This window comes from Corapipo altera, unplaced genomic scaffold (genome assembly GCF_003945725.1).
Source record: "Corapipo altera isolate COAL_440 unplaced genomic scaffold, ASM394572v1 268, whole genome shotgun sequence".
NCBI lineage: Eukaryota > Metazoa > Chordata > Aves > Passeriformes > Pipridae > Corapipo > Corapipo altera.
The window spans coordinates 5152121-5166162 of record NW_020884901.1 but is presented as its reverse complement, the minus strand read 5'-3'; the positions used below and the strand labels follow the sequence as shown (position 1 = coordinate 5166162).

The following is a 14042-nucleotide window of genomic DNA, read 5'->3' as shown; positions in this document are numbered from 1 at the left end:
CTAAACTAAACATTGTGATCTAAATGTCTTATTAACCTCAAAAAAAAAAAAAAAAAGCCCAAGATCATAATGCAGAGAGATGCAGTGGATGCATAAACAAAAAGCCCACGGCTTCTGCTCTTATCTGCACTGGAAGCATTCAAATCACTCACAAAGGGCTCAAGAACACAGTTCAGTCTTATAAAACGTGTTTTAGTTGAACAATGGTACAAAATACAAGCAATTTTTAAAATAAGATGCATTAATAAAGATAAATAGTTTAAGCAACATTTTACACCAATGCAAGTGCTTTGCCAGACAAAGCTTGTCCTAAGGGCTTCGTATTAGAAGTGAGAGTGGTGGCAAGGTAAAAACAAATCTCAGGAGTTTATCCTTTCTCTAAAATTAAAAGACTGTAATTTAAGCAAAAGTAATAAATTTAACTACAGATAAAATCCCCAAAGCTTTTCATATATTTGCTTTCTTGTCATCTTTGTAATTCTATTCCATTACACTTTTCTTTCAAAGCTGAAGAAAATGACATTGTTTGCAAACTTTAAATCAAATATTTTGAAACTCAGACATTAAGATAACAGTGTCTCATTCACACAATAGTAATTAACATTTTATCTTGGGACATGAAGATAAAAAGAATAGTCTTTGTTTTATTTGGTTTTTAATGGGAATGCAAAATATAGGATAAATATCTTCCAAATTTGGACTTAAATACAATTCTTAGGTAAACGGAACTGCCTTAGAGAGAAAAGGAACAATGAAAATAAACCTTCAGAATGGTCATGCTCCAAAACATTTACCGAGGAAGCAATGTCAAGAAATAAGAGCATCTCCCATATCCAACATGACTCAGTCACTCCTGTAAGCATCCACAAGAGCATCACAAGCAGTGCAGAGCTGTCACCCAGATTAAACCTCCCTGCAGGACCTGTGACACACATGGGATCTGCAGAAACCCCGGGAGAGGAAACCCCCCCAGTGACAGGTGACTCCTGCAGCAGGGTCAGGCCACCACTGCCACGACACCACCAGGGATCCCCAAAGCCTGTGGTGGACCTGGAGACTCCAATCTCAGCACTCAGCTGCTCCTTCTGACAGAAGTGTTACCAGTCCCTTGATCTGTATCAACTCCCATTATTGAAAATAACAATGTGCCAGCCTTCCTCTTCTCCCTTTCCCCCCTCTCCCTCATATCTAGGCTTTGCTTACTCCAGCTTTCATCCATCATGAGGCTGCAGCTCTGTCTCTTGGATTAAAGAGCACTCAAACACACAAGAAATGCTTTTGTTTGAAGAACAAACAGGAACCTTCTGTCCAACCTTTGACTTGGATGGATCTGAGCTACTGATCTTCACACAGCAACTGGAGCTTCTGGGCTCAGTTCCCTGAACGTCCCATGACTCCCCAACTATTTTATAATGCAGGGATAGACCAGTTGCTTCGTGAGCAGTTGAATCATCTAAAAAATATGAAAGAGGATATTGACTTGAATCTATTAGATGTTTTTATCTGCCAAGCAGGGAAAGCAAGTTTGGCCTCTGAACCAGGCTGATTCAGAGAGGGGAAGAGGAAAACAAATGTGTGTTTACCTTCGTACACAGAGGGAAGGGAGAGAAAGAAAGAATTTCTCACGAATTGACAAGAACATCCCCTCCCACAGCAAGGACAACAAGGTCATTCAGTGCTCTACAGCTGTTCCAATGACAATACCTTCCACTTAAAATAGTTTTTGGAAGCTACAACTCTGGTCCAAAGGTTGACTGGAAACTGCTCCCAGCCAAGGAAGGGAAAAATAAAGGGTTTGTTTTTCACAAACCCTGAAGTTTAAATCCATCTCCCCAAATAACAGAGGTTTGGCTGCTAATTCATGGCTCAGACTGGTGGACCATGAGCCACCAGGACCAATGAAGTCTGTGTTGTGGTAGAGCATCTCTGAAGCCAGAGGTCTAAGATGACCCCACCTGCCAATTTCCATCGGGGACGTTCGGAATGTCTTCACCAACATGATTTAACAAAGAGTCACCCTAAAACATTCCAGCTTTTCTGAAGTCCTCAGGCCTTCTGGACATACGTTTTAAGGATTCCAATATTCTGGAAAAAGAACATTACTGCTTACCTGACTTGGGCTGCAGAGTGAGATGGACCAAGACAAAGTGGCTGAGAACTAAGAGTGAGACTGAAGAGGTATCATCTATTCTACCTCACTTATTTTTTAAGTACTTCTGCACATCCATAACAATCAGTAAGCACATCCAACAAGGCTACTGACACATTATAGTTAAATTCTTGCCTGTGAGCACTTAATGTACAGACTGAAGCTCAGTCATCATCATGCTTCATTCCTCTTCCAAGGCAATGAAAGTAAAAGAAAAGTAAAATTCCAGAAAACCTGAATGCAACCGTGACATTTTTATCCCTAAGAAATTCATGCAGCATTGTGGACTCTGCAAATGCACACAAGTAAACACAATCTTAACATTTTGCAAAATTAAGACATAATACAATATGCATAAGAACCCATATTTCCTCAGTAGTGAGTGTTGTTAAAAAAATTGTGCATTTCCTGGCTTTAAGATGCCTAATTCCACTAATTTGATATTTGTGACCATACCTATTTTTGGAACATCTATGGAACACGTACACAAAGGAGAGAAAAACAAATTCTAAATGCAATGCCATGAATAGAGCTATAGTTCATGAATCTTTTCTTCCCTGAGAGAATCTGAGCATTAAGCACTGCACCACACAAAGCAAATGTATCACAGCCCCTTTTTTAAGGGTGATTTGTGCCTGTGGCTTTTTTTTCTCTGTTACTTTTGGGTTCATCTTCTGATTATTTTCAAAATTCTCCTGTTCAGGAAAGCCTCTTGAAGTGCATTAGGGCTTACACACTTGTCCCAGACTGTTTAATTTAGCCCTAATACCTTGAGGAAGCTTCAGGATGGATTGTTGCTGCTGCGATTAAGGAATCAATCCCACCCCCTGTTGAGAAGGTTGGATGGATGCCTTGCCCCCAGAGGGAAATCAACACTGCTCCACTGACCAGCAACTCCCAACCACCACTGTACACCCATGGATCATGAATAAAGAAAAAAGTACTTAATTCTTACATTCTAATTGTAAAAGGGTTTCTGAATTTCCATTATTTAGACATTTTTTACTAGTTCAACTCTGCAAGTGTGGATTCCAGCTTTTGGCTCCTCTGCCACTATTCCTTTTTTTTTTTTTTTTTTGGTTCCCAGGGATTAACCCACAAGCAAAACCACAGAAGATGACTATGCTGAGCCAACAATAGATTCAACATTCAATACAAATGCCTATAATTGTATGCATGGAACCCATAAATATCATGTAAAATGTCTTCTGACCTTTGTGTGAATGGAGTGCACTACTTTGTCATGCTGTTCCCAACCATCAAGCACTTCAACTCAGCTGCTAATAACCAAGTGAAATATTTATATTTGTATTGTTTAGCTCAGCAAAGGCTTTTGTTAGTGGAACAATTCAACACGCTCCCTCAACCATTAAATGCTGGCATTATGATACACGAGCTTTCTGTTCAAGACTAAGTATTCTCAAAGAGTGACAACTCTGCAGACCCAGTCTCCAAAGATGCCTAAATTAGGTGCATGTGTTTCACAATACCACATTTCTTGTAAAAATTTTTGTCTTCCAACAATTACAGCTTTCCTATTTCAAGATAGCTTCATGTCAATCATACTGAACCTCTGGAAAAAGAGCTTTCAGCAATTTCATACATAATACAGGTATAAGGATGACACAGACAGGAATCAGAGCAAGAGCCACAATGCAGAAATGAAAAAGCAGCCCACATTTATCTGGAAGAGGAGGTGGGGAGATGCTCACAGTTCATATTGTGCTTTACCAGGCATGGATGCACCCTGCCACCCTTCCAGGGCAGTTTTCTGGGCCACTCCACTGCATCTCAGAAAGCCACATGCACCCACGCAGGCAGATAAACTTTATTTTATCTTTAAATAGAGCTGGAAAGTAGCTAGCCCCCCTATTCCAAAAATAAGGCTGTAAATCCCCAGGGCACTGATTTAAATAGGAACAGAGTCACACATGTCATGTGAGATGCATTCTCACCACCTAAAGAGTCAGCTGGTTCACTTTTAGGTTTCAGGTAAAGCATGCAACAATAACCTGTGAGTGCAGGATCCCTTGGCTGGCTGTCCCTTGGGAGGATGGAGCAGATCAGCTGATGGCATCTTTGAGCAAAGCAGCAAAGAAACCCCCTAACCAATACAGACACGACAGAAATGTTTGCTTAGGAAGAGTTTTTTGCACACCAAAAACTGAAGCAAAGCTGTGCTACACAGTTTTTGAGCTTTTGCATGTTAAGTTATGAACACATGCCAACAGCATCCTCTGTGAAACCCAGATGTTTCACAACTCCAAAGACTTGTAAGGAAATAAAGGCTCTTGACCAGCACATACAACCCTTTTCTCTCACCCTTTATTTTTAGGGTTTTCCAGTGACTACACACGAGCAAAAGGATCCCAGACTGATGTATTTGGGAGAGACAGACAAGATGGGTGAAAAAATATTTATGTAGGGTTCTATCACAGCTCTCCCAGTCCATCCACTGCCAGTTTTTCTTTTACTACAGCAAAACCTTAGTTACACACTCTTAATTAATGCTACTCCTGTAAGACCCACATTTGACAGATCAACATCCCTCAAGAGCACAAGAAATATTTCCCTTCCCAATTTAACTTTTGTTTGAGAAAACACACTTCCATTCACTCACTGCTTCATGCCAATCATTTTTCTTCTTTTTGTAAATACAAGATAAAAGTGTTAAAGCATTTCTCTCTGCATAAGAGAGCATAATGCAGAGTGAAAAAATATTATCTAAACACATTTTAGGCTTATTTGCTAAACAATTCCTCAAGGCTTTCTGCACAGAACAAGTGGATGAAAAACAGCAGTGCACGCACTTCTGGATAAAGCTCTCATTTGGGGGATGTGGTCAAATATTCCTCCACAGTGAGTAAAGATGCAAAACGAAACCACAGAAATCAACGTACACACATCGAAACCAGTACGTCAACTATACTTAAATGTTACGTGGAAAAAGCCACATAAAACAGCAGTGCTACACAGCCAAGCAGGTAAAAGAGGACTGCTGGGTCTATTCATTACTTTTCTGCTTTGCTTCTTATCTAATCTTCATCCTTTGCTCCATGCTTCTTCCTTCCCCTTGTACACCCACTATACTTTCTCCTGATCCCATCAAACTCTTGCCTTGTCCTTCCTAATGCACTAATCCCATTGCATGGCCTGTCTGACAGCAAGTCACAATCCCACCCAGAGCCCAACCCTGCTCTCCCTACAAGCTCTTTATCCAAACTGTTTCCTTGTTACTGACTGGTTCCTTGTTTTCTTTGTTTAATTTCATTTTCTCCTCCTGAGCTCATTTCTGCTGTTTCCTTTGTTCAGTTCGCCCTGGTTCTCCCCCTGTCAGAACTGCCAGCTTCAATTACCTCTCCTCAAATGACCCTATCTCCATCATTCTTGGCACTTCAAGAACAGGAGCAGTTCCTAGACAAGCAGATCCAACTGTCTGTAACCAGATCTTAGGATGATCTTCTGCTCTTTCTTCCCCACCTTCAGTCTCTTGAATCAGGCAGTTTCCTCTCTGACCACAGCACCTCACTCGCCCTCAGGTGAGTGTAACAAGAGAAGAACCAGCCTGTAACAACAGAAGAACCGGTTTGCTACCATTAAGAAAGTACACAGGTGGTCAGGAGGACCTTTAGCATGACTTGGTGCAGCCCTGCTTTCCATCCCCTCTCCTCCCAGCTGTCAGTCTGCTTTCTTCCACTATTCTTCCTTAACACAGATCCCACTCTTCCAGGGCTGTCCTCCAGCCGGCTTCTTCCTCTGCCAACAAAGGAGCCCGAGAGCAGGAGAGGCTGCCCAGCTCCACCCTGGCCTTGGGCAGCCATGGCATGGGATGTCTGGCTGCTCTCCTGCAAGGACCAGACTGAGCCATCTGCAATTATTCCCTGGGTGACCTCATCACCTTGTCCCACAAAAACCCCTCCGAGGCCAAAACGTAGCCAGCGCCCACGAAGACTTTGTCAATAATATCTTCTCAGAGCACATGCAAAATCGGATTTTTCCAAAGAGTTACAGTTGGGAATATTTTCTCAAGAACAGCACCCTGTTCAACAGCTTTTGTCTGCCAAATTTTAAACCCTTGCTCCAGTGAATGGGAGCACAGCAGCTTTCCAAAACCCAAGAGGCATCGTGTTTAGCATGTGCAATACACTGGCCCTGGTAACTGAATAATTCTGACTAATCTGAAACAAAAAGCAAGAGGTGGGTGCAGAAAGGAGAAAACTGCAGCCTGAGCACACTACTGTGGAAAAAAATGTAAGTAGCAGAAAAGAGATAACTTGAACAGGAAGTGTTAAATACCTTCTCAATAAGAAGAGCTCCCAGTTCAGAGGCTGAGACAGAGAAAACTGTCCAAGGCACCCAATAAGCAATTGCTTGGTGTTAATTGGAGCAAAATCTCCAGGAGTGCATTTAGGAAAAAGTATATTCTCAGGATCTCTACAAGATGATCCCTCTCCTGTCACATAGGTAGTACTCCTTTATCTGCACATCCACAGGCTCAGTGCAATGAAAGTAAAATGTTTGAACTATAAAATGAATTATTTATGAGAGAAATTGTACCTGCTGTTCCCAGAGGAGTAAGTCTAAACACTACAAACTACCCTTCCCCTTCAGACACGTGAATGGTGCCAGCAGCACTCGTGCCTGCCCCACTGCAAGGGCAGAACTGAAGGAATTGCTTTCTAAAAACTCTTTAGGTACCAAATAGAAGCACTTGAAAAACACCCAACAAGAGATGGCCAAGTGACACGTGTTTAATGGAAGAAATCTATTTTATTTCAGCTACAGAAAGAATAATCCACTATGGGATTTCCTCAGGATTAAGGACTATCTGGGTGACTTGGTAGCTCATTGGGGACCATCCTTCTAAACCAGGCATTAGTTCCCAAGTGACTCCATTTTAAGTTTTATTGCTTTACTGGGTTTCAGAGGGCAGCTGGGGGATTGTTGTTGTTCTTCTGGGTGTTTTCCCAATTAGGTTGACTCTTCCTCCAATAAATTAAGGACAACATTGCAACAGAACTGCTTCTTTACGTGCTTTACAACATGATCTGCTTCAGTGATCAGCAATGAACACCAGGCAAGCAGCATTTCATTCTTGCACTTCAACTCTGCTGTAAGTAATCTAGAAACCCCCATCTCCTGTATTTTCAAATTTTAGATGGAAAAAGAAACATTTTATTTAATTATGCCAACAAACCATTCTTAATAAATTGAACCAAAAGGAATTATTGACCACGTTAATAAATTTGTCGCCGGACAACAAGGAGACAAGACAATCATGTTAAATTCCAAAGGGATCCAAACTATTCCACCACACCTGCTTTAGAAAAAGTAAAAACATCATATCCTGTACATACACACAACATATATAGTACTTTTCCACTGTTTTGTATTTTAGAGCCAAGGCCATTGATTGACCAGAATAACAAAGACGGCGACATGCTAAGAGAGAACAGTGTTTTAACTCTCACAGCTCACTGGTTAAAGCAAAAAAATTAATAGAAAAGCAGTGTTTGTAGGGGTGGAAGGAGGAAGAAAAGTTTCATTTGAAGTGTATGATTATATTGAAGGGGGAAGTTATTTTAAAATATTTACAAAAACACTAAGGAAACTCAACAAAGCATTGGATTTTGACAGCTGGATTGGATTCAATGTGTAACCAACCTCAGCAACATTATTTCAAACAGGATGAAAGTGAATTTCCAAAAATTCATTAGCAGGTTACCTGTCCAGCAATCAAAGGCAATAATGAGAAGCAGGTTATTAAGTTACAGTGCAGCAGTGGCTCCTACTCTTCATGTGGAACTCGGCTTTTGAAATTCTGCTTTAAAAGAATGTTTTACAGCTTTTGAAATTCTGCTGTAAAAGAATGTTTCACAACATGAGTAACACTAATGAGCTGCAAGGAGTCCAGAAAAACATCGTCTCATGTTTGACTGCCTCCCCATATGGTTCGAGGAAGCGGGGGATCTTGAGCAGCCACAATACGACTGCGAAGAGCCTGTGGCTGAAAGGGAAAACATGTATTCTGCAGCCTTGACTCACGCTGAAAGACCGTAAATCCCCCATTTTTTTTAATTAATAGGTAGGAAATACAAGAACAGGTTGGAGACAATATTGTAGAAAACCTCTTTCTTAAAGCAAAGCAGAATTGTAAACGAGATTACTCACACGTTCATACATTTAAGACTGAGCGACTCCTTTAGGTACCAGAAGAGAGTCCTTCTACTCCTGGTGCCTGCAGGTGCTAAGGGACCTCACACATAACCCCATTCTCCAACCAACCAGCTCCTGTGAGCAGCAGAGGAGCCCCCACACCACACATCATCCTAAAGTTTAAAAATTATCTCTTCTTAAACTCAAAAAAAGGACTATGATGGCAATAACTTTACCGTGCACAAACCAAGAGGCTGCAGCAGCCCAAAATCTCACCCCGTGCTGGGCAAACACATGAAGGTGTGAGCTGCACAATGCAGACACCGTGTAATGATTCAGCTGCTGTAAACTATTCCTCACTCGCTAATCTGCATATACTTACCACTTAAAACAGTGAGTGAGCCACTGTGAAATAAGGAGATATTAATGGCAGACAGTTTTGCTACCTCAAAACTGTCCAAATAACTATACAGAACACCAAACCAATACTATATAAGTAATAAAAAGCGAATTTTGATTTGAAGTGCCCATCTCCAGCACTCTGTGTACAACTTTTACTGAGGGCTTTAGGATAACCAAGCCAACATTATAAATATAATGCATTTATTAGTGACTTGAGCCTGTTTTCCTCCAGTCTCTCACTGTATTTGCTTTTAGGTTGCCTTACTCTGGGAGCATTTTTTTTTTTTGTGACTGAAATTTCAGATGCTTTGAAATACACAAAAGTATTAACTAAACAGAAACCAAGATTCCGTGAAACAAAGAAAAGAGAGTCAGCGGTACACAGCCCCGCCTCTAGGAGTTGTCTGAACGACATCAAATAAGTTGCAACAATTCACAGCCAATTTACAACAAAATACACGTTTCAGAAAAGCATTTGCCATCACCACAGGAGAAGATTGTCTACGCTGCCAACAATTCATCCACCCACCTGTGAGGGTTCGGCCCATAATGGAAACTCTCAGCTCATCAGAGTTAACCTGTGACTTATCATGCAAGACTAAATACTGGTGTCCTTCTCCCATCAGGCACCATCTCCTTTTCATTTCGGTGTTGGAGACTCACAGTTAACACCCAAAATCGAAGAATTGGGGGGGCGGGGGCTGTGGGAGGTGTGAGAATGGGACGGGTGGGATGACACACACCCCGTTTCTATTGTATGCAACCAACTAGTGGTGCACACAATAAGACGAGATGTTGGCTCAAGAAGCAATGCATCAAACCTCAGATCCAGCTCCGCAGATCCTCTTAGAAAGGACAAGCTGAGGAAAACAAAGCCTTCGTTTAAGATGACATTTCACTGCTGTGCCCAGACAGCACAGTTACTACAATGTCACCAAGGTCAAAGCCAGCCAGGTGCTCCAGACTGTTTCCAAATGTGAGTCACCTCTATATGCAACAGCCATACATTGCAAACCCTACTGAATAACAATGCTGCATTCAAGCAAATTGCAGAAATGCAAGATTACAGCTGTTTAAACAAAAATTCTGCTGATGAAATAGAGACGCCAGTCCTGAGAGAGGAAACAATTTAGCAGTTACAGAGAGCAAGTGGGGCCTTCAGGTTCTCAGAGTTGCACCTACGTGGAACGAACTTTAAAAGGCAAAACCAACCATATCCACAATCCATGTTTTGGCATACTAAAGCATACTGGAACTCTACAAGCAAAAGGTGTGGTCCCCAAAGTATCGGTTCCGTGAGGAGTTGGCCCACAGAGCCCCTTTGCATGAGGGCAGCAAATTAAGTCCTTTGCAAATACTGAATATCCACCTTCTCACAGGCTGAAAGGACAGTGGCAGCTGTTAGCAGCCACCCAGCTTTCACAAAGGTCAAAGAAAATTTTGATTAAATCACCTTCCTCCCCAAGCTTTTTTTAAACTTTACACTGAATGTGGAAAAAAAAACCCCAACAACAAACCCACAGCATGTGCACCTCTGAAACATTCATACTGAAACATTCTTAACAAAATGGTAAAACTTTCCACATTTAACCCCTTGACCACTTACACTTGCCATGCTGTGACAGTATTCAGAAAAGGCAGAGTTTTTCCCGGACCATTTAACCACAGATTTACACTTAGCTCCCCCCAACTATATCCTGTACCAAAACTCATCATCAGCAAGGTTCATTCCCTTCAGTATTCCAACCATGAAGCCACAGCCTCTTCCACTCAGAAGACAAGCACCCAGAAGCCAAGGTTAGTTTCAGCTTAGTTTGCAATGTAATTCCACTTGTTTCAAGGGCTTCATACCACACCAAACAGCACTGGTGGGAAGTGTGGCACACAACTATGATTTTACTGGCTAAAGCACCCTTCACAATAGCTGTGTGTGCCATGCTCCATGTTCTTTCCCACTAGCCAAGAGAGAAAAAAGGGTGAAGGAGATCCAAGTATACTTTTACAGCCAATTGACCCCAAAGTGTAGTTACTGAAGGTACAAGTCAGGTCTGCATACTGGTACATATAACCTTTATTTACCATTTACATTAAGAATCGTTATTATTTAAATTAATATTGCCAATTTCAAGAATCAGACATGAAACAAGTAACTACTATACCCTCCCACCTGTTAGCCCTTAATGCACTCTTCAACCAGGGTGAAAAATAAAACAGTTCAGAGCTATTCTGTCCTTCACCCATCGCTTCCTCCTCAGCTCCCGAATGTCTGAAGCAACAGGTAGAAAGAATTCTGCAGGGCTTGGGTGGATGGACAAACTGCACAGAGCAGCCCTGCACGCAGGGAACTCACACAGGGTTACAGGAGACCTTCAGGTTCTGTTCTGTAACACTGGATTGAAGGGAGGCCCCAGGTGATCTCATTATCCCAAGCATTCCACCTCATACAGGTGCTGCGTTAGCACCTCTAATAATTCTAGTTATGGGTCCATTTACACTCACAGGGACAATGTTGAGATGTAACTCAAAGTCCAGAATGGAGTGAAATATCAAGAACTTTGCAATAGGATTTGCAACCCAGAGGCAGAGAGATACATTCACATCACAGGCTAAAAGCCTGTTTTGGGAATAACTTCCACATTGCTAAAGGGATTTTATTGCTTCTGAAGTATGAGGCTTTCTGCAACCAGCTTTTTTCCCCCTGCAGGAACGAACAGAAATTCTACATAACTCCATGCACATTAGCATCCTACATGCTCTAAAAAGCAAGCTCGATTTTACTTCTCCTTTGCTACATTTAAAGAGGTGAATCACGAACACACAACCAGCCTGGTAGATCAGAGATAGAGGGTGCAAGTCAAGCCTGAGCAAACATCGCTGATCTTTCTAGCAAATTTCTAAACGACAGTTGAAAACACCTGTTATTGCCTCAACTTCCAGTCCTTCAATCCATATACCAGTCACATGTAGAACAGGAATTTGCTGCTTACAACACCTGCTCCTAAAAACCCATTCCGTGGCTACTTAAAACAAAGACTTAAGCTTGGAGGTAAATGGAAATTTAATTTTGTTTAAAAACAACATGCCACGATCAACAGAAGAAGGTGGCATATATTAAATACAAGTTGTTTGTGTGGTTTCCTTTGCCCGTGAAATGGAGAATGCAAAGTGAGAAATCACTGTTTTGGCCTAAATACCCAGAGCGCTGGAAACCGTCAGTGATTTCAAAGCTCTGCCCAATTTAAAAGGGACCAACTCCTGCCAAATTTGTATCTAGATTAATTTAATCCGTTGTTCCAGCCCTTTTCCTCAGTAACCTGCTACACTTCTCAAAGTGCTACACTGAAGACACGAGGCATGATACTTTGATGCTGATTAAGCCAATTTCACAAACAAAATTTTCAGAGGAAAAAATGTTACAAAAACAGTTTGTAACTGCTGCAGAAGACAAATACATGACTGTGTGCACACACCTGCAAATATTGCATAAACAAAAACAACTATTTATAAACATTACTCTCTACTACTGTTCTTGTACACAAACAAATCAGTATCACTTGGAAACTTTGAAGAATGAGAAAAAATTGAGTTCCTTTTGAGAATTCAGAATTTGTTTTCCAATATCAAAATTGTTATTTTGCCTCTTACTCTAATCACACTCAAACTATTTCATCCCCTCCCAAAGCATCAAGATGTAGAAAAAGGAGGCAACTGCAGATTTCCCCAGAAACATTCCCATGCAGCAGAGCTGTTTATATAGTGATGAATCAATATAGCATCACTACACTCTTTCAGCAGTATGTATCACCTTTCTTTCTATGGCATATAAAAACATACCACAATAACCTCTCCCAGTCAGCATTTGCTCCCTAATTTACTGTCTAGTTCTAACCAGATTTGGCTACAACATGACTCCAATGTCACAGCAAAACGGGATGCTGAACCGCCTTCCAGAACGGGCTAGGAATGCATCCAGAAAGGACAGCAATTAGCACGTCTAAAATAACCATTTCTACACAGGGACAGTTTAAGAGCTCAGATATGGTTTCATCTCAGCTCGCACCGGTTACCAGCCCCAAACAGATGACTACAGGAGCGAATCCTGCAGTGCTTTGCAACCCAGATGACCCTCTGCCACTCATCCTTGACTTCTCCATTCAAAACACCGTTTCCGTTTTCCTCTTCCCCCTCCCTCCCGAGCACAGATTTGTCCCGAGATGTTTCGCGTCCCACCGCGAAGGGGACAGCCCGGTCCCCCGGCTCCCGTGCCCGGGTACCAGCCCTCCCCGAACCAGCAGGTTTGCTCCATGCTCCACCATCAAACATGGCTGCAGCATGTCCTCTTTGTGACTGAATATGTGTAACAGCTCTTCTGCCTTCCCGCACTTCTTTTATCTGCCCTCCCTTCTTTCCTCCGATTAGCGAGGGACCATTTCAAATCGCTGTTACCCCCCCTTCTCATTCCTCTTTAACAGTTTGATATTTTCCATTAACGCTCCGCCGGTAAACCAAATCCATTTCTACTTTCCAGGTCCTCTTCAAAAACATCAAGGAGCTTTACACACCGAAACCCTCCGCACCTTTAGAAGCCTGCTTATTTACACTCAGCACAAAAAAGTCTACTCGTAAAAACCTCCGTCCGCGGCAGAGAAGCCCCCTCTTAAGAGCAGCGGCAGGAAATTTTATCATCTGGCTTTTCTTCCCTGCAGCTCCCTCTCCTGAAACCGGACCCCCCGTTACAGATCCACCTCGGAGCCTCCCGCAGCAGCCGCACACAAAACCCAAACCCACCCCGGGGGCGAGCCTCCCTCCACCGCTTAATTTTTTGTGCTGCGGAGCTTTTTTTTTCCTTTAGATTGTTATTATTGTTTAATTTCTCCAGCATAAATAAATAAATAAATAAATAAATAAATAAATAAATAAATAAATAAATAAATAAATAAATAAACAGAAGTCCCGAATCCCCGCTGGGATTTTTCCCTGCAGTGGCCGCACGTTAAAAGTTCGCGGAGCGGGGTGGGCCGGGGGGGGGAGAGCGCCGGGCACGGACCCGTCCCCCCGCACCGGCCCCGCACGGACCGTTATGAGCCGGGGGCGGCAGCGCAGCCGCGCTCCCCCCGCACTCCCTCACTCACTCACCCACAGCTCCGTGCCCCAGCTCATGGCTCCGCCGGGGGAGGGGTCTCGCCGTGCCCTGGCTGCGCTTCCTCGCCGTTCGGAGGAGCCGTGCGGGGCGGGACGGGCGCTGCTCTCACCGCCGCTCCCGCCTCATCGCGCCGCAAAATGGCCCGAGCGGCGCCGCGCGGGGCGGGCGGGGGGGGGGGGGGGGGGGGGGGGG

General features: G+C 42.8%; 1 protein-coding gene across 1 annotated transcript in view; it reads right to left on the bottom strand.

Moving 5' to 3' along the window:
* Positions 1 to 14002, bottom strand: part of FNBP1 (formin binding protein 1) — a 98335-nt gene extending 84333 nt beyond the window's left edge. Inside the window, exon 1 of the mRNA XM_027649768.1 lies at positions 13844 to 14002. Coding sequence (XP_027505569.1) covers positions 13844 to 13867 — 24 coding nt within the window. The 5' untranslated portion in view covers positions 13868 to 14002. The remainder of the gene's footprint in view (positions 1 to 13843) is intronic.
* Between the last annotated feature and the right edge of the window lie 40 nt (positions 14003 to 14042).